The 21,789-nt window shown below is 40.2% G+C and overlaps 1 protein-coding gene across 3 annotated transcripts in view; it reads right to left on the reverse strand.

Annotated features, from left to right (window-relative positions):
- Nucleotides 1-21,789, reverse strand: part of C4H6orf106 (chromosome 4 C6orf106 homolog) — a 113,829-nt gene that overhangs the window by 43,371 nt on the left and 48,669 nt on the right. For 2 of the 3 annotated variants that reach the window (XM_025382105.1, XM_025382108.1), the window contains exon 3: nucleotides 18,252-18,449. The exons of the other annotated variant lie outside the window; for it this stretch is intronic. In XM_025382105.1, coding sequence (XP_025237890.1) covers nucleotides 18,252-18,449 — 198 coding nt within the window. The remainder of the gene's footprint in view (nucleotides 1-18,251; nucleotides 18,450-21,789) is intronic. 3 annotated transcript variants of the gene reach the window in all.

The following is a 21,789-nucleotide window of genomic DNA, read 5'->3' on the forward strand; positions in this document are numbered from 1 at the left end:
CCTGGACAACATGGCAGAATACCATCTCTATCAAAAGAAAACTAGCCAGGTGTGGTGACACAGGCCTGTAGTCCCAGCTACTTGGGAGGCTAAGGTGAGAGGATCATTTATGCCTGGGAGACGGAGGTTGCAGTGACCTGAGATCACTGCATACCAGCCTGGGCAACAGAGCAAGACTCTGTTTCAAAAAATACATAAAAAGAGAATTAGTATAATTCTTCATTAAATGTTTGGTAGAATTCACCGGAAAACTCATTTGGCCCTGGTGCTTTCTGTTGCAGAAGTTTAATTATTGATCCAATTTCTTTAACAGATAAAAAAGCCTATTCAAGTTGCCTATGTTTTCTTGAGCAAGCTTTGGCAAATTGTGTATTTCAAGGAACTATTCCATTACATCTAGATTATCAAGTTTGTGGGCACAGAGTTGCTCATAATATTTCTTAATTATCCTATGTTGGCCATGCTGATCTTGAACTCCTGGGCTCAAGTTATCATTCTGCCTCAGACTCCCAAAGTGCTGGGATTATAGGCGTAAGTCACTGTGCCTAGCCTCAATATTTAAAATATTTCATTCCACTCTCTTCTTGATTGCATTTCTGAGGAGAAATGATATATAATTCTTACTGTTACTCCTCCATAGGTAAGGTATTTTTTCCCTTTGGCTTCTTTCAAGATTTTTCTTTATCTTTGATTTTCTGCAGTTTGAGTATGATATGCCAGATGTCATTTACTGGGCATGTCATTTTCTGGGCATTATCCTGCTTGGTATTCTCTGAGCTTCCTGGACCTGTGATTTGATGTCTGACATTAATTTGGAGAAATTTTCGGCCATACTGCTTCAAATAGTGTTTCTGTTCCTTTCTCTATTCTCCTTCTGTTATTCCCATTATGTGTTACGCTACGCCTTTTGTGGTTGTCCCATAGTTCGTGGATACAGCAGTCCTCCCTTACCCATGGAAAATAAGTTCCCAGACTCCCAGTGAATGCCTGAAAGTATGGAAAGTACTAAATCTTATATATATGATGTTTTTCCCTATACATACATACCTATGATAAATTTTGACTTATAATTAGGCACAGTAAGAGGTTAACAATAACTGATAATAAAACAGAACAATTTCAACAATATGCTAGTATCACTACTCTTGCATTTGGGGGCATTATTAAGTAAAACAGGAGTTACTTCAACTCAAGCACTGCAATATCCCAACAGTTGATCTGATAACCAAGATGGCTACTAAGTGACTAACAAGTGAATAGTGCATACACGTGGATATGCTAGACAAAGGGATGATTCATATCCTGGGCACGATGGAATGCCCCTGAGAATGGAATGCAATTTGAAACTTAAGAATTGTTTATTTCTGGAATTTTCCATCTGATATTTTCAGACTGTGGTTGACTATGGGTAACTGAAACCATGGAAAGTGAAACTGTAGATAGGGTGGTGCGAAGGCTACTGTATTCTGGTTTTTGTTTTGTTTTGTTTTTTAAATGGAGTCTCACTCTGTCGCCAGGCTGGAGTGCAGTGGCGTGATCTTGGCTCACTGCAACCTCCGCCTCTTGGGTTCAAGCGATTCTCCTGCCTCAGCCTCCCGAGTAGCTGGAACTACAGGCGTGTACCACCATGACCAGCTAATTTTTGTATTTTTAGTAGAGATGGAGTTGCACTATGTTGGCCAGGATGGTCTCGATCTCTTGACCTTGTGATCTGCCTGCCTCGGCCTCCCAAAGTGCTGGGATTACAGGCGTAGCCACAGCTCCTGGCCCTGGGTTTGTTTTTATAAGCAATGAGGTCTCACTATGTTGCCCAGGCTGGACTTGAACTCCTGGGCTCAAGGAATGTTCCTGCCTCAGCCTCCCAAATAACTGGGACTACAGACACACATCACTGTACCTGGTTTGTTCTATTTTTATTCAGCCTTTTCTCTCTTTTTCAGTTTTGGAATTTCTATTGACATATCCACAAGCTCAGAGATTTCCTCAGTTGTGTCCAGTCACTAACAAGCTCATCAAAGTCATTTTTCATTTCTGTTAATGTTTATCTCTAGCATTTTGATTCTTTCTTAGAATTTCCATCTCCCTGCTTACATTATCCATCTGTTCTTGCATGTTGTCTACTTTTTCCATTGAAGAACTTAGCATACTATTTACAGATTTTTAAAAAAATTCCTGGGCTAATAATGCCAACATGCCTGCCAAAACTGATTGTGATGCTATTCAATTTCTCCAAACTGTGTTTCTTGCTTTTTAGTATGCCCTGCTGAAAGGTAGACAGGATGTACTGGCTAAAAGAAACTGTAGTAAAGAAGCCAGTAGTAACATAATGGTAAGGTGTGATTAGGTTTCAGTCTTTTGGTGAACCTACACTCCTGGACTATGAACTTCACCAGTGTTTCTCAGTCCCCCATCCCCCCATATTTTTTTTGAGACAGGGACTCACTCTGTCACTCAGGCTGGAGAGCAGTGGCATGATCTTGGCTCACCACAACCTCCGCCTCCTGGGTTCAAGCCATTCTTGTGCCTCAGCCTTTCGAGTAGCAGGAATTACAGGCATGTAGCATCACGCCCAGCTAATTTTTGTATTTTTTGATAGAGACAGAGTTTCACCAAGTTGGCCAGGCTGGTCTCAAACACCTGACCTCAAGTGATCTACCTGCCTCGGTCTCCCAAACTGCTGGGATTACAGGAGTGAGCCACCATGCATGGCCTAATACATTTTATTATTTGCTTACTATTTATATATCTTGCCCTATCCCAGCAAAAAGAAGTATCTACTCAGAGAAATAGAAAGAACATTAGTGGCTGTCAGGGGCTGTAGGAAGGGAGGAAAGGGGAACGACCGCTTAACAGGTATGAGGTTTCCTTTTGGGGTGATAAAATACATTGGAATGAAATAGAGATAATGGTTATACAACACCATAAATGTACTAAGTAACACTAAACTGCATGCTTTAAAATGATTTATTATTATGTGGATTTTACCTCAATTAAAAAACATCCATAATAGTTTATAGTTAATAGTAATCTAATGGAATGGTATGGAATTACTAAAAACTCTGTTTTTGAAAGTATTTAATGTTAAGGGGAAGAAGTTCTAAAACATTAGTGAATGGCAGAAAAAAGTAGGTTACGTAAGGATACATAGCACAATACCATATTTAAACAACAAAAAAGTTTTTTGCTTTTAATACATGGATTTTAAAAAACTATGTGGAAATGCATACATTAATAGTGTTTAGGTCGGGCGCGATGGCTCACGCCTGTAATCCCAGCACTTTGGGAGGCTGAGGCGGGTAGATCACTTGAGGTCAGGAGTTCGAGACCAGCCTGGCCATCATGGTGAAACCCCGTCTCTACTCAAAACACAAAAATTAGTCAAGTGTGGTGGTGCATGCTTATAGTCCCAGCTACTACGGAGGCTGAGGCAGGAGAATAGCGTGAACCTGGGAGGCGGAGGTTGCAATAAGCCAAGATCGCACCACTGCACTCCAGTCTCGGCGACAGAGCGAGACTCCATCTCAAACTAAACTAAACTAAACTAAACTAGACTAGACTAGACTAAACTAAAAGCGTTTATATTTGGATGGCAGAACAAATGTTTCCTTTTCTCTTTAGACTTTATTTTCTATAATAAATCATGTCTTTCTTTTTATCAGAGCAAATACTTTTTTTTTTTTTTTTTGACATGGAGTCTTGTTCTGTTGCCCAGGCTGGAGTGCAGTGGTGCAATCTCGGCTCACTGCTGCAAGCTCCACCTCCTGGGTTCACGCCATTCTCCTGCCTCAGCCTCCCAAGTAGCTGGGACTGCAGGCGCCCACTACCATGCCTGGCTAATTTTTTTTTTTTTTTTTTTTGTATATTTTTAGTAGAGACAGGGTTTCACTGTCAGGATGGTCTCGATCTCCTGACCTCGTGATCTGCCCTCCTCAGCCTCCCAAAGAGTTGAGATTACAGGTGTGAGCCACTGCGCCCGGCTGGAGCAAATACATTTTTAAAACAATTTAATCACAAGTAACTAATAAGTTTAGCAATGTGACTGATTTAAGTCTTCAACTAAGAAAACAAAACATAAAGTGATACAACTAAATGCAATAATTTCAACATTTCAATAATTATATTAAATGTGAATGGTCTAAACACACCAATTAGAAAACACAGATTGTTAGAATGGAGGAAAAACTACATGCTATCTATAAGAAACTCCAAATAAAATGATACATGTAGGTTGAAAGTTAAAAGATAAAGACCTTGTAAACACTAGTCAAAAGAAAGTTAAAGTGGCTATACTATTATCAAAAGTCTTCAGAGCAAAGAAAATTATCAGGGAAGAAAAGGGATATTACACATTAATAAATGGGTAATTCACCTAAAAGATAATCCTAATATGTTATGTACCTAACAACAGAGCTTCAAAATACATAAATTAAAAACTGATAACTGAAAGGAGAAAAAAGTAACAACACAAACCCACAATTGTAGTTGGACCTTTTAACACTCCCTTCTCAGTAACAGATAGAACTAGTAAACAACAACAAAAATCAACAGATATAAAGGAATTGAACAACAAAATCAACCAACTGGATTGAACTGACATGTATAGAACACTCGTCTCAACAAAGCAAAATACACATGCTTTTGAAGTACACATGGAATATTCACCAAGAGAGAGAACATCTCCTGAGCCACAAACACCTTAATAAATGAAACAAAAAATCAAATCAGCCAGTGTGGTAGCTCAAGTCTGTAATCCCAGCACTTTGGGAGGCCAAGGTGGGAGGACTCCTTGAAGCCAGTAGTTTGAGACCAACCGGGACAACAAAATAAGACCCTGTCTCTACAAAAAATAAAAAGTAAAAAACAAGACAGGCATGGTGGTGTGCACCTGTAGTCCCAGCTACTTGGGAAGCTGGGCAGAGTGAGACCCTATCAGAAAGGGAAAGGGAAAAGAATGGAAAGGAAAGGAAAAAGAAAAAAGAAGAGAATAGGAGAGGGGAAGGGAGGGGAGGGGAGGGGAGGCAGAGACGAGGCGGGGAGGGAGGGAGGGAAAGAAATCATACAAAGGATATTCTCTGACCACAATGGAATTAAACTAGAAACTATTAACAAAGCTGGGAGCACATGCCTGTAATCCTAACACTTTGGGAGGCAGAGGCAAAAGGATCGCTTGAGCCCAGGAATGAGACCACCCTGGACAAGCTAGCAAGACTCCATCTTTACAAAGTAAAAATTAAAATTAAAAATATATTTTAAAAGAGAAACATTAAACAAGATAAAAATTTCTAAACATCTGAAAACTAAACAACACACTTCTGCATAATCTATAGGTCAAACAGGAAGTCTCAAGAGAAATTAGAAGATATTTTCAGCTGAATGAAAATAAAAACACATTTCTGCATTCACTGCAGTGTCTAAATATTTTTAAAAAATACATTTCAGAAGTTGTGGGATTCAACTAAAAGCTACACTTAGAGGAAAATTTATAGTACTAAACATTTATAAATGAAGGTCTCAAAGCAATAATCTCAGTTTCGGCCGGGCACGGTGGCTCAAGCCTGTAATCCCAGCACTTTGGGAGGCCAAGACGGGTGGATCACGAGGTCGGGAGATCGAGACCATCCTGGCTAACACGGTGAAACCCCGTCTCTACTAAAAAAATACAAAAAACTAGCCGGGCGAGGTGGTGGCGCCTGTAGTCCCAGCTACTCGGGAGGCTGAGGCAGGAGAATGGCGTGAACCCGGGAGGCGGAGCTTGCAGTGAGCTGAGATCCGGCCACTGCACTCCAGCCTGGGCGACAGAGCGAGACTCCGTCTCAAAAAAAAAAAAAAAAAAAAAAAAAATCTCAGTTTCTACCTTAAGAAATGACGAAATAAATCAAGAAGGAAGGAATTAATAAAGAGCAGAAATCCATAAAATTGAACACAGAATAGAGAAAAACCAATGAAACCAGAAGCTGATTCTTTGCAAAGACCAAGAAAATTGGGAAATCTATCAAAAGACAGAAAAAGAGAAGAGACACAAAATATCAAGAATGAAAAAAGGGATTATCATCAAACACAGATGTTAAAAGTATAATAAGATGATACTACAAACAACTCTATGAACATAAATTCAACTTCCTTGAAATTTCCCAACGTCACTCAAGATGAAATAGATTACCCGAATAGACCTATAACTATGAAAATAAATTGAACTAGTAATTGAAAACCTAAACACCTCCAGGTTCAAATGGTTTTGCTGGAAATTCTTTAGAAGAATAACACCAATTCTATACAATTTCTTACAGAAAAAAATGGTACAACATATCAGCCAGCATCCACAGAGCTGCACTGTCCAAAAAAGCAGGCCACTGGCCACATGTGGCTATTGAGTACTTGGGATGTAGCTACATCACATTTTGAAAAAATATTTTGGCTATATTCAGGTAAATAAAATGTATTATTAAACATTTTTTAAGTCCTCAAATAAGGCTCAGGTCAGAAATAAAATTTACTTTCATAATCACTTCTGATTTCTAAACATATAAGAGAAATTATGAAAATAAAAAGTAAAAATGACTGTGAAATCTACTGAACCAAAACCAAACCACTTTAGAATTACATTGCTTTCAAGATCATGTCAAAACAAACTACAAGCAAAACTCCTAGAAATCTGGCCGGCACAGTGGCTCACGTCTGTAATCCCAGCACTCTGGGAGGCCGAGGCAGGTGGATTGCATGAGTCTAGGAGTTTGAGACCACCCTGGGCAACATAGCAAAACCCTGTCTTTACTCAAAATACAAATTAGCTGGGTGTAACGGCACGCACCTGTAATCTCAGCTACTTGAAAGGTTGAGGTGGGAGAATCACCTGAGCCTGGGAGGTCAAGGCTACAGTGAGCCAAGATCGTGCCACTGCACTCCTCCAGCCTGGGCAACCAGAGTGAGACGCTGTCTCAAAAAAAAAAAAAAAAAGAGAAAGAGAGAGAAAGAGAGAAAGAGAGAAAGAGAGAGAGAGAGAGAGAGAGAGAAAAGAAACAAAACTCTTAGAAATTTTTTTTTTTTTTTCTTGAGACAGAGAGTCTCGCTCTGTTGCCCAGGCTACAATGCAATGGTGCAACCTCACCTTACTGCAACCTCCGCCTCCTGGCCTCCTGGGTTCAAGTGATTCTCCTGCCTCAGCCTCCCGAGTAGCTGGGATTACAAGTACCCGCCTTTATGCTCAGCTAATTTTTGTGTTTTTGTAGAGATGGGGTTTCACCATGTTGGACAGGCTAGTGGTCTTGAACTCCTGACCTCTGGTAATCCACCCGTCTTGGCCTCCCAAAGTGCTGGGATTACAGGTGTTAGTCACCACGCTGGGCCTGGAAATCCTAAGAGGAAGCTGGCAGGATATTAGTTACTACAAAGTGAAATCCAGACTGGACAGAGTGGTTCACATCTGTATTCCCAGCACTTCAGGAGGCAAACAGGAAGAATTGCTTAAGGCCAGGAATTATAGATCAACCCTGGCAATGCAGTGAGACCCCCGCTCCACAAAAAAGGTTTTGAAAATATTAGCCAGGTAGGTAGTCCCAGCTACTTGTGAGACTGAGGTGGGAGATTGTTTGGGCCCAGGAGTTCAAGGCTACAGTGAGCTATGATCCTGACACTGTCCAGTCTGGGTGATAGAGTGAGACACTCTATCTCAAAATAAATTAAAAAATAAAGTAAAGTAAAGTAAAACAAAATAAAATAAAATAAAATAAAAACAAAACAAAATTTAAAAAATCCAGAGGCCAGTAGGCTCACAACATTCCTTCTTGGGGCTGAATGTCCAATACTGACATTTCCTTTGTAAATAAAGGAAAGTATAAGCTCTTTAACAATAAAAGGAGAAAAATAAAAAGCTAAAGAAATATTTTTTCAAAATAAAAATCACAGAACAAACTAATGAATTTCTAACCAAAAAATATCCTTGTCATTTCAAGGTAAAACCCATTACATCATTATAAGGCTGATGTCAAACCATCATTACAGGAACAGAATGCAATCTGCTTTTCAATGAGAGATTATCCTCTTCAAAGATCCCCAGGCTAATGAGAGGTTTCTAAGAATGAAGTTGTGACTACATTCTGAACAGTAATTAAGGAATATAAACTGCATCAAAAACAAAGCTATTGGATAAAAGTTTAAAAGCCCGCCCTATACATTAAGATATCAATCACCATTATGTTAAAAAATAACCACACAGTTTTATAGCATATACCGATAATTTGAATAAAAGTCAATTATGCTTACTTCCTCATTTATAAGAAACATATTCCAGTCTGATCTAGGGGCAAGTGTACACAATGTCACTTACTAAAAACTCCCATCACATAACAATTCAGTGAAATCTTAAGAATTTCTTACCTGAAATGGTTTCAGCACATATGTCAACATATTTTTTTTTTGTAAAGAGAAAACACACATATCTAAGTTTTAAGTATTACTTTTTTATTCATTTTTAATATCTCTGAAATCAAGATGGATCATCTAATTAATATGTTCATTTAATATGGCAGTGGCTCTACCTCTCTCCCCTACAAGGAAAGTAATCATTAAACCAAGGATGCATATTAAAATTACTGTCACTTCAGAACTGGGGAAGTGCAGTAAGTTCTATTTGCAAATGTTTTACTCTGACAGGGCTATATTCCCTAAATAAGTAAAACACTTTAACTAGACCTGGCCTAAGCTATAGTCCTTACTAATGAATATATACAAAAAAGTTAAGGATTATATTAAGATACAAATTATGCTGAAATATGTAATCTTTAAAATGGTCAATGGTTTTACAACTATTTATTTTCCTTTTAACAGTAAGTATGCTAGTATTTTAATATAGAATTGTACTTGATTTTTAAAAATCTTTAAGGAAATATCACTACTCCCTTAAATTCAGAATTTCTGGAATCCAACATTTCAGACTAAAGAAGCTTCTGTTTAACAGAAGGGCGCTGGCTACTGTGAGTAAAAAAGATGCAGCCTTCAAATTATATTTTTGCCCTCTACCAAATCCTTTTCTATACATGTGTATGGTGTGTTGAGGAGTAAGAAAATTAATTATAAAGCAAACATCATTAGCACTAACAGCACACATTAACACTACTCACAGCCGAGTGACAAGGCAGTGTAAACATTTGATGCTTTACTGCCTGGACATGCAATATCTTGTTAATTACTACACTTTACAAAGGATCACTATTTCATCTGATTTTTAAATTTTTGACGGCCCATAGAAGGTTCAAGACCCACATATGTGCACTTTAGAGGTTAATCTGAACAGTACAGCCATTCCACATTGTTGTTGTTGAAACTGGTCTCACTCTGTCGCCCAGGTTGGAGTGCAGTGGAATGATCTTGGCTCGCTGCAACCTCCGCCTCCCAGGCTCAAGCAGTCCTCCCACCTCAGCCTCTCAAGTAGCTGGGATTACAGGTGTGTGTTACCATGCCCGGCTAATTTTTGTATTTTTGTTAGAGATGGAGTTTCACCACGTTGCCCAGGCTGGTCTTGGGCTCCTGGGCTCAGGCAATCCACCTGCCTCGGCCTCCCAAAGTGCTGGGATTACAGGTGTGAGCCACCATACTGGGCCTTCACACTGCCTTTGACTCACACAGAACTATCTGGAAATGACCACCAACCAACCAATCACCACCACCTGGTGGCAGTGCAACCAATGGCAGATTTCCTTCTTCAAAGCTGAAATAGTCTATCATCTTGTAACATAACATTTTAGAATTTCAGATCTCATTTACATTTTGAAACATTCCTTCTAAAACATTTTCCATATAAGTCACAGCTTAGGTGAGCATTTCACTTATCAAAAATGAAATTTGGCAGGTTGCTGTGGCTCATACCTGTAATTCCAGCACTTTGGGAGGCTGAAGTGGGAGGATTGCTTGAGCCCAGGAGTTCAAGACCAGCCGGCCACTTGGCAAAACCCTGTCTCTACAAAACAAAAACACAAACAAAAACCCATGCCTGTGGTCCCAGTTACTTGGGAGGCTGAGATGGGAGGACTGCTTGAGCCCAGGAGGTCGAGGCTGTAGTGAGCCATGATCACACCACTGCATTCCAGCCTGGGTGACAAAGCAAGACACTCTCTCAAAAAAGAAAAAAACTCAAAAATGAAATCTTATTTTCAAGGGCTACTCATATTTCTGGTATTAGAGAATTCTAGAGATCAGAATTGAAACAGTGAGCATCTTATGCAGGATCTTCTAGAAGATGAAGCCTTTCTGAGTTCAACATAAAAGAACAATGTTCTAAATGTGGGGTTAATAAGCAAAAGGGCAAGATAACTGGGAGAAATGTCAGGCAGAATAGCATGTGAGTAGAAGACATTATGGATTCTAGTATGAAGAAGTTTGTATGAAACCACAGCTCCTTTTATAACATGATGTTAAGTAAAACATAAGCAAGAAATAAGGAAAGAAAGTCTCATATTACCTGATTAGGGAGGACATGCTACAAAATGGAGAAAGTAAAGGAAGAACTTACAACGGTTTGGGAAATAAACAGTATAGCTTACATAGTGCACCCAATAAGTTTCCTAACATGTGGGACATACTGTGGTTTAGGACCTTCATAAGGGGAGCTTCATTTCTAAACTCTGAGAAACCAAATGAATAATGTATAGGTTATTTACTCGACATGTGAAATGTCCCTAGGGACCCATGTGAGGTATTTAACAAGAACTACTTCAAGTAGTGGAATCCCCCTTAAGTACGAGATAACCAGACTACACTTGACTTAGCTTATTTCACAACCAGGACTCTGAGAGTTAGAGGAAACCATCATGGTACACGGTAAATCTCTCCTTTGGAAATCTGGAAGGCGGCACTCTGTTAGTAGGAGATGAAGCATATTACTATTGGCATCCAGGCTAAAACAGGGACAATCACTCAAGCTGCTCACCCTTTGCCCAGAGTCCAACGTCCTATAGAACTGAGTATCTTCTAGCAGGCAGGAACTCTCTGGGGAAAACTGACACCCAACTACCTAAGAATAGCCTTGTCAATCTCAACTTCACCTCAATGCCCACTCACTCTGGAAGTAGAGAGAGGACTTCGGGACCATATACTCCACCCTCACTAAACTCTAACAAGTATTAACATCCTAGAACCAGTTTCCTTCTGAACCCCAATAGTAGTGACAGCCAAATTAATGACAAAGATAATAAAATTACTTTTGTTAATTTATAACTATAATTCATAACTAATTTACAACATTTACTAGACCTTAAGCCTCTCTGGTCTTTAGTTTTCTCATCCATAAAATGCAGCTAATATTTCACAAGGTAACATATGCAAAAAGCCCAAAATAATACCTGACAAATAGTAAGTACTAGACTTTGTTAGAACTTTCTACTATTTGTTAGTATTTGCTACTTAGATAAAAGCTAAGAAGCTAATCCTTCGATGGGGTGGAGTGGGAAGGGGTATCAAAGTCGAGGAAAAAAAAGATAAAATGCTAGGGTTTGAAAATAAATCTGCCAAAAATCAGATATTTATTAGTCTTGGACCTAGCAAGCTAGAAATTTGTGTGGTGGGGGACAGTGTTTATTATCAAGATAAACAGGTGAAGCCACAGATCTTTAGTGGGAGGCGGCCAGAGATCTTGTAATATGCCCCACACAATAAAGAAGTGTCCACATCACATGCCGAAAGCACGCCCACTGAGAAACTCTGAAAGAGCACAACGAAGCTGAAACAGGGTGGAGGAGACCTTTTACAGGAGACCTGTAAATGACTGAATACAGCAAAAATTCTTTCTAAGAGGAAACGTGAACTGAAACAATCTAAGAGTTATTACAAAAATAAAGGGAGTGGGTCGGGCGCAGTGACTCATGTCTGTAATCCCAGCACTTTGGGAGGCTGAGGTGGGCAGATCACGAGGTCAAGAGATTGAGACCACCCTGGCTAACATCATGCAACCCTTTCTCTACTAAAAATACAAAAATTAGCCAGGTGTGGTGCCATGCACCTGTAGTCCCAGCTACTCGGGAGGTTCAGGCAGGAGAATCGCTTGAACCCAGGAGGCAGAGGTTGCAGTGAGCTGAGATCACGCCACTGTACTCCAGCCTGGCAACAGAGGGAGACTCTGTCTCAAATAAATCAATGAATGAATGAATGAATAAATAAAGGGAGTGGATTCTTTCTAAAGAAGACCATCTAAAAATTATAGAAGCAGCTGGGTACGGTGGCTCACGCCTGTAATCCCAGCACTCTGGGAGGCTGAGGCAGGTGGATCACGAGGTCAAGAGTTCAAAACCAGCCTATTCAACATGGTGAAACCCCACCTCTACTAAAAATACAAAAATCAGCTGGGTATGGTGGCAGGTGCCTGTAATCCCAGCTACTCGGGAGCCTGAGGCAAGAGAATCGCTTGAACCCGGGAGGCGGAGGCTGCAGTGAGCCAAGATCACGCTACTGCACTCCAGCCTGGGTGACAGAGCAAGACTCCATCTCAAAAAAAAAAAAAAAAAAAAAAAGAATTACAGAAACAACCACCCCACCAAAAACAGAAACCTCCAAAAAGCAATCTTTTGCTGTTAAAACAGAAAATTTGTCCAAGTTTGTGCCTAGGCAACAGAGTCCCACAGTCCATACTCTTAACCACTATATTATGCTCAATAAGCTAGTAAGCCAAGTGAGCCAATCATGGTTATTACGGCAGTTTATTTTTTTCCATGTGCTTATGGCTAAGGTTTTATACATAATCTATTCACTTTCTGTTACTGATACTAGGGTATGTTTTATAACCAATAATAATTTGAATTCAATGAAATACAGTGCTTTATAAAATGGAACTAAACTGTTCACTGGAGCAGATAAAGGTTGGCAAACTATACCGCACAGAGCTCCAGCAGTCGCCCCAGACACACAAGGACTGGGAAACATAGGCCCACGGAGGCCTCCAATTCAATGAAACATTTCATTTTTATCCTTTCCCATTTTACAAGAAGGCATTCATATATACTTCTGTCAAGGAAAAGGTTCCATAGCTTAACAAAAATGCTTGAAAACTACAAAATCAAATGAATTATTAAAATCCCTTGAAGGCATTAGATTCCACAAAGTCCTGAGAAACAACTTACAGACTATAAGACCAAAAAAGGGTTTTTAAGTTAAAATTAGGAGTTTTAAGTTAAAAATTTAATGTTTTTGCCCCAATCATCTTCAAAAAGTTCATGGTGGGTAAGCACAAAATTAAATTTTAAAAAAAGAAAATGAAAAAAATTCATGGAAAATGAGTATTATGAAAAAACTATGCATGGATTTCAATCTTTTTTTGCATCCAAATAAACTCATACTAGCTTATTATAACAAATCTGAACAGCATCTAGTTTGAGGCACTAAGGAGAAGACATCAGTTCAAAAAAAAAAAAACACTATCAGAGCAATATGAATTTTGCTAAAATTGAAGCAAGGGCAAACATCCAATTCATAGTGAAGTTTGAATCCACTATGGAAGATCACTGATGCTTTCCAAAAAGTTTACAGGGGCCAGGCGCGGTGGCTCACGCCTGTAATCCCAGCACTTTGGGAGGCCGAGGCAGGCGGATCACAAGGTCAGGAGATTGAGGCTACCCTGGCTAACACGGTGAAACCCCGTCTCTACTAAAAATACAAAAAATTAGCCAGGCATGGTGGCGGGCGCCTGTAGTTCCAGCTACTCGGGAGGCTAAGGCAGGAGAATGGTGTGAACCCGGGAGGTGGAGCTTGCAGTGAGCCAAGATTGCTCCACTGCACTCCAGCCTGGGCAACAGAGCGAAACATACATCTCAAAAACATACACACACACACACAAAGTTTACGGGGACAATGCCCCAAAGAAATCAGCAGTTTATGAATGGATAACCTGTTTTAAGAAAGGACAACATGACGCTGGAGATGCCCATAGCAGCGGACCATTCACATTAATTTTGGAGGAAAAAATTAATCTTGTCTGTGCTCTAACTGAACAAGAGCCAATGATTAATAGCAGAAACAACAGCCAACACCACAGACATCTCAACTGATTCAGCTTACACAGTTCTGACTAAAAAATTAAAGGTGAGCAAACTTTCCAATCAATGGGTGCCAAAACTGTTGAACCCAGATTAGCTGCAGACAACAGCAGAGCTTTCAAATGGAAACCTTAAGCAAGTGGGATCAAAATCCTGAAGTATTTCTCAAATAACTACAACAGGAGATGAAACACGGCTTTACCACTGTGACCTTAAAGACAAAGCACAATCAAAGCAATGGCTACCAAGAGGTGGAAGTGGGCCAGTGAAAGCAAAAGTGGACCAGTCAAGAGCAAAGGTCATGGCAACAATTTTTTTTGGCTCCTCAGGGTATTTTGCTTGTCAACTTTCTAGAGGGCCGAAGAACACTAATAAGTGTTTTGAGAGCGGGGCACAGTGGCTCACGCCTGTAATCCCAGCACTTTAGGAGGCTGAGGCAGGAGGACCACTTGAGTCCAGGAATTGAGACCAACCTGGGCAACATAGAGAGGTCCCGTCTCTACCAAAAAAAAAAAAAAAAAAAGTATGAGGGCACACGCCTGTAATCCCAGCTGTTTGGGAGGCTGAGGCAAGAGGATCGCTTGAGTCCAGGACTTCGAGTCCAATGAGCTATGATCGTTCTACTGCACTCCAGCCTGGATGACCAATGAAAAAAAAAAAAAAGGAAAGAAAGAAAGAGAGGCCAGGTGCAGTGGCTCACGTCTGTAATCCCAGCACTCTGGGAGGCCATGGTGGGCAGATCACCTGAGGTCAGGAGTTCAAGAACAGCCTGGCCAACATGGTGAAACCCTGCCTCTACTGAAAATACCAAAAAAGTACTCGGGTGTGGTGGTGAGTGCCTGTAACCCCAGCTACTCAGAAGGCTGAGGCAGGAGAATCGCTTGAACCCGGGAGGCAGAGGTTGCAGTGAACCGAGATCGTGTCACTGCACTCCAGCCCGGCGACAAGAGCAAGGCTCCATCTTAAAAAAAAAAAAAAGTACGTGTGTGTGTTAGTTTTAAGAAAGTCAGCCAAAGCTTTAGCAGAAAAAGATCTACTCCACTATGAGCTCCTGCTCATTCCTCTCATCAACCAAAGGCAATTTTCTAACAGTTTCCATGGGAAATCATTAGGCATCCACCTTACAGTCCTGATTTGGTTCCTTCTACCTTCTTTTTGTTTCCTAGTCTTAAAAAATCTTTAATGGACACCCAGTTTTCTTGTAATAATAATGTAAAAAAACCTGCATTTACATGGTTAAATTCCTAGGACCCTCAGTTCTTTGGGGATGGACTAAATGGCTGTTATCATGACTTACAAAAGTGTCTTGAACTTGATGAAGCTTATATCTTATCTTTTTTTTTTTTTTTTTTGATATGAAGCCTTCACTCTGTCATCCAGGCTGGAGTGCGGTGGCGCAATCTCAGCTCACGGCAACCTCTGCCTCCCAGGTTCAAACGATTCTCCTGACTCAGCCTCGCGAGTAGCGGGATTACAGGTGTGAGCCACCTGCCCAGCTAAATTTTATATTTTCAGTAGAGACGGGATTTCACTAGGTTGGCCAGGCTGGTCTTGAACTCCTGACCTCAAGTGATCTGCCTGCCTCAGCCTCCCAAAGTGCTGGTATTACAGGCTTGAGCCACTGCACCCGGCCTTTACTTTTATCTTTTAATTCCATTTTTCCAAGATCTTTTTAAAGTTCCCTCATATTTATACTCCAACTACTTCTGAATTTGAGAGAGCTGCTATAGTACAAAATGTAATGTCCCACACAGTGATAATTATTTTAAATTTAACACTAAAAACACACACACATAAAACAAGACTAGTGTTTTTAACCACTAGGGAACATTGATAAATAGTATTTTTTCATCAAAGGGATTTTTTTTTTATTTTTAAGTCATGTATATTGTCTTCTTCTCCCCTTAAAAATGGTGGCATGTATTTAAAAAATTTACTAAGTAGCCACTCTCCATTCTGCATTAAGCTCAACATTTCTGAGAGTTACAAAGATAAATCAGACATGTGTCACCTTCAGTTTTAAAGGTGACATGAGACATTTATCAAACTAAATGGGTAGAAAGAGGTAAAGTGCCAAGAGAAGAAACAAAGGAGTGAGAAGTGAGGAGCTAATATAAAGGAGCTCAGCTGTGGGAGAAACGACTTCCAACCCCAGGTGAGGGGATTCTTATCAGACACTGCCTGAAAATGGAGTCCTACAGGGAAGGGACAAATAATCTCTCTGCATTTTGATATGTGATTATTCAATTATTCAACAAATTGTTCACAATTTCATGGGATAAAAATCAGATAAGCAAAACAAATACCTAATATACAATGTGTTAAATATAGTAACAAGCATGTGCATGATATTAATGAAGGGGGAGGGATGAATTTTCTTAGGGTAGTGGAGAGAGTAGGCAAGGGGGAGGAAGCAAGGAGGAAAGGTGACTCGGGCAGGGCCTTGAGGATGAGCAGCAATTTGATGAAATAAAAGGATTATTTCAGGCAATGAGAGAAATGAGCAAGGGCATGGAGAAGTGAAAGCATATGGCATCTTTGGGGACTGACTGTTGGGGAGTTAGGGGATAACTGAAGATGGGAGTGAAAATGAGGCCAGGCCAGATCGTGAGCTTTATATCCTGTGCCAAGGAGTTTAGCTTCATTACAGTAGGTACAAAAGCTTTAGGCAAAGAATGATGTCACATAAGCACTATGAGACTCTTTCTAATATTAACATTTCTAAAGCTGCCACTGGCTGCAAAAACATATATGAGATCATTAATTCTAGGACTTCTAGAAATAACTCCAAAGGTCCCACTGGCCTACAGGCCATGAGTCCAGTTAAGAGCTCCCTGAAGGCAAGTACTATTTACTATTTATTTGTTTTTGATCTCCAGGACATAGGATATAGTGCAATCAATAGGAATCAGTTTGTGATTAGGAATGACAGAACAAATGATGGCTCCCAGGTTTCTGACCCGATTATCATGCCAATGAGAAGGATATAAGGTTGGTTTTTTTGTTTTGTTTTGTTTTGTTTTGAGATAGGGACTCACTCTGTAATCCAGACTGGAGTGCAGTGGCATGATCATGGTTCACTGCAACCTTGACCTCCTAGGCTCAAGCAATTCTCCCACCTCAGCCTCCCAAGGAGCTGAGATGACAGGTTCACATCACCATGCCTGGCTAATTTATTTTTATTTTTTGTAGAGACAAGGTCTCTCTGTTTTGCCCAGGCTGATCTCGAACCCCTGGGTTCATGCAATTCTGCCACTTCAGCCTGCCAAAGTGCTGGGATTACAGGCATGTGCCACCATGTCCAGCAAATATAAATTCTGTCTGGGAGATGTTAAAAGTTCTGCCCACAACAAGTTAAAACACGGGTGTGGGGTTCTGAAAAGAGGCCACAGCTATAGATATTAATTTGAGCATCGCCGTGTATGGTATACTGGTGACAGCTGAAGCCACATGGGCGGATGAGGTCACCAACCATGAATGGGGCTCAACTGAGAATCTAGGAATCCCAGGGTAAAGTTGAGAATAGACAGAGACAGAGAAAGAACAGAGAAGAGGAAGAGAAACAGGAGAGATGTCCTATGAGTCTAAGAAAGTACATATTTCAAAAAACATGTGTAGTATGGTGCCAATGATCATTAAAAGGTCAGCTGGTATGAAGACTGTAAACAGGCTATTGGATTTGGAAACAGGGTAGTCACTGATTAACTTTCATTGGAGTGGGGAGAGGATAAAGGATAAATTGGGATGAAGAGTGTATGGAAAATGTGAAAGAGGAGACAGTGAGTACAGGTCACTGCTCAAAAAGTCTGGCAATAAAGAGAAGGGAGTGAGATATGTTAGCACTTTGACAAGTAGGTTGGAAGAAGTATGCACATTTTGTGCATTATCTGTTTTATATGACTTGTGTCTAGAGATTTTGAGAACAAGGACTGCCTTTAGTACTCTTATAGCATCTACCAGCTTATATAATAAAAACAATAGCACTACTAAATATTTATTTAGAATGCAAAATATAATACCTCGTACAGGTCACTAAATTATATTCCTAGGATAAAAGAAAGAGCACTAGACTAAATCAATTAGTCATAAAATGCAAATCATTTACCTGCATGGGGTGACCGTTAAAAAGAGGCCATGCCCTGTTACGCAATTTGACAGGCTCCGTGAGCAACACTGGGGATGTTGTAAGATGTTACCTTAGTTCTTTCACCCTGGGCTGCACAAGGACATACTCACCTCCATAGTAGAGTCCTGTAGCAGTGCACATCCGCCACTGTCCCTGATACATTCCTGCTCTGCTGGGGCTGCACATCTGGACGCTGACATCTGCAATCTCTTGGGGCTCTAGCGATCTCACCATCACCATGTTCACATGTCCAAATTGGTCTCCCCCGACATATTTAAGACAAACCCCTGGAGGCCAGGCCTCTGCCCCTGAGTTCAAGCAAAAGAAAAAAATGTTAGGCAATCAATGGTCCTATGCCGGGTGCAGTTCATTATGAAACTGTAGAAGAGGCCTCTTTCTTTTTCTCACATACATACGTAAACTTAACCACATACACCTGAGCCATATATTGTCTCACACAACTGATCAAAAGGAATTATCAGAACCAACAACCTCTGACCAATAATCTAACCCTATGAAGAAGCACATAAGGCAAAAGCAAGGCAGTTCCTCAAGACAATGAGTGTTTCAGGTGACTCCAGGGAAGGCCACACATCACACTGAATCTGTAGAACCTAAGAATAATGTCCATGAAGAGCCATGGAGATGAAACACAGGCCCACGTTTAGGGGACAGCTCTCTCTACTAAAAGGTAACATATGTCCATTTTCACAGTATATCTGATTGTTGCCAGTTTTTCCACAGAAACAAGAGGATGAAGCACACAAGGAGTAATTTCAATGGTATTATTCTCAACTTAAAATTGCTTTTTGCCTGAAGTATGACTTTTCTTCTGGGGTCCATAACTATAAAATTCTCAAGAGCTCAAGAGATCACATGAATATAAAAGGCAGTAAAAGTTTAGACCCTCAGGTGGTGATGAAAATATAAATAATGGGGTGATCTCCCCTGATAACATCAATGAACTGTGGTTGCAAGAACAATGGCACCAGCTGGAGGTACTTGCGGAAAGGATGGGAAGGAGGGTCAATCAGACGTGTCAAAGGGAGATAGATTTTTACAGAGTTACAGGTTAAATCAAACACGATTTAACCTGTAACTCTCATAGAGTAAAGAGTCGCCCAGGCTGAAGTACAATGGCGCGATCTCTGGCTCACTGCAACCTCCGCCTCCCAGGTTCACGCGATTCTCCTGCTTCAGCCTCCTGAGTAGCTGGTATTACAGGCACACACCACCACGCCTGGCTAATTATTGTATTTTTACAAGAGATGGGGTTTTACCATGTTGGCCAGGCTGGTCTCGAACTGCTGACCTCATGATCCGCCCGCCTCGGCCTCCCAAAGTGCTGGGATTACAGGTGTTAGCCACCGCACCTGGCCTAATCTTTGTATTTTTAGTAGAGATGGGGATTCACCATGTTGGCCAGGCTGATCATGAACTCCTGACCTCAGGTGATCTGCCCGCCTCGGCCTCCCAAAGCGCTGGAATTACAGGCATGAGCCATGGCGCCCGGCCAGTACCCACTCTTGTGTACCTATTTTCATGTAACTAATTCATGAGAAATCTATGTGTTGACTAGTTCCCACTAGTCAAGCAGTATAGGAAGCCACACAGTGACTAGATGTGATCTTTCCTGTGAAGTCTCTCCAATATGCAGCAATTGATAAACTCCTTTCTAACTGTAGACAGAAACCTCTATATATCTTTTTTTGGAATATATACATTCATTATAAAAATATACCACTGTGAAAAGTTGAACATGGCAGGACTCTCAGAACAGAGGGTGCTTGTCATTTATCTCCTATCAGTACTCTAAGATGCCTCAGTTCCTTGCTCTCTAAGTGCCCAGTTCTGACATACCTGATGGCTCACTACTGGAAAGAAACCAGACAGAGAAAGGAAACCAGAGTTCCATTCCTGAAATCTCAGCTCCATTATGAATGGCACCCTCTGTGCTCCTTGGGTCTTAAGGGGTAGCAGCTAAAGCAGTGGCCACTATGTTTCAGCATACCTTCTTTTTAAAAAATTTGCCAACAAAATGTCCTAAGTTAACCCTATATAGGGCAACCACTGCTGGTGGAAAGGTTGTGGATGACACACTGACAATACATGCAATTTATCTTCTTCATTTCTGAGGTCTGGCAAAAGCCTATTTGTCTTACAACAAGCAGAATAGTAGCTGACATGAAGCACCTTACAAAATGTCAGTCTCTTTAAAGACCAAAATCCAAGAGAAAAACTATACTACTATCATGGGGCTAAATCCACAGTTATTCTTTAAGATACACACATACACACACATACACATACACATATACCTGCAGCAAGATAATGTCTGTTTTTATGAAAACCCAAAAATATGTCTGTTTTTTGAACTTATAAGAAAATAAGGTAAACCAAGACTGGGTGTGAAAAAGACTTAGCTCTCCTAGGCACAACCACAAGCAGCTGAGATGATTGGGTCATCTTAGCTGTGCAAAAGGAGTGCTGCTATATTCCAGAGAAACTGAGTTACTCGGTAAAACATTAAGTCGGTAACATTAAACACTGGCATTTGGCTAGGGTCCTGCCCTTCTTGGTACTCCAGATACCTATCAGTTCTCAGTGGAGTATTTAAAGAGCCTCTGGGAAAAAAACTGGAAGAGTTATCCACCAACAACTCTGAAGTGTTCATTGGCTATGAAGTGAAAAACCAATCATCTGCCTTCTGAGCATTATCAATGATACATATAGTTCTTATAGTCACAACTGTTAGGTCAAGTAACTCTGAAAAGGTCAAAGATATTGATGTTTGATACAGAAGGAAGGGAAATACAGTGAGTTGTCTGGACTACACTAAGCATACCTGAAATCTGAATTCGAGAACTATAATAGAACTGGGCTCCAAATTAAGTCTCAGTTGCAAACTGGATTAATGGGGGATAGATTTCTATCTAGAAGAAAAGAAAAACTAATCCATGTTTTATGACATTCCTAGTTAAGTATCACAATCAAGTATATAATTAAGGCTGTAATTCTCCAGATATGAAATATCACTTTATTTTTAAAAATAAAGTAAAAACAAAACAAAACAAAAAACCTGTCATGTTACAATTTTGAGATGATAGCAAGCATCACAAAAATCAAAAGTCCAACAGTCCCAGAAATCCTGGGACTTAGTAAGTATATACAATTATAGAAATAGTCTGGAGACAGTAAGGAATATCCAAATAGCAATGCAGAAGACAAACCTTAATGATGATCTCCTTTTTAACCCTTATAAGTGTGGACACTGCATTTCATATTAAGCTCCATGAAAGCAGAAACCTTCATCAATCTTGTGACCATTTCTCCCTTGTACCTAATAAAGTGACTGGAACATAATAAAATGTGTTGAATGAAAGAAGCAAAATTATCTTCTCTAGAATCATACTGAAGAGAAAGGCAGAAAGCTAACTATTTTAATGCACTAAAAGAAAAATGGAGGAAATAATTGTTCTTTCTCAAGTTCTTTTCCCATCCCTTTAATTCACTTCTATGAAGTTCAAAAAATAATGACAACTCTGGATCTATATGCCCAAGATACCCTCTCATATGACAATCACAAAAATTTCACCAAAGTCAGAGAAACACTAGGGTTATCGTAACATGCTCGGCTTAATATTCACT

This window comes from Theropithecus gelada, chromosome 4 (genome assembly GCF_003255815.1).
Source record: "Theropithecus gelada isolate Dixy chromosome 4, Tgel_1.0, whole genome shotgun sequence".
Taxonomy (NCBI): domain Eukaryota; kingdom Metazoa; phylum Chordata; class Mammalia; order Primates; family Cercopithecidae; genus Theropithecus; species Theropithecus gelada.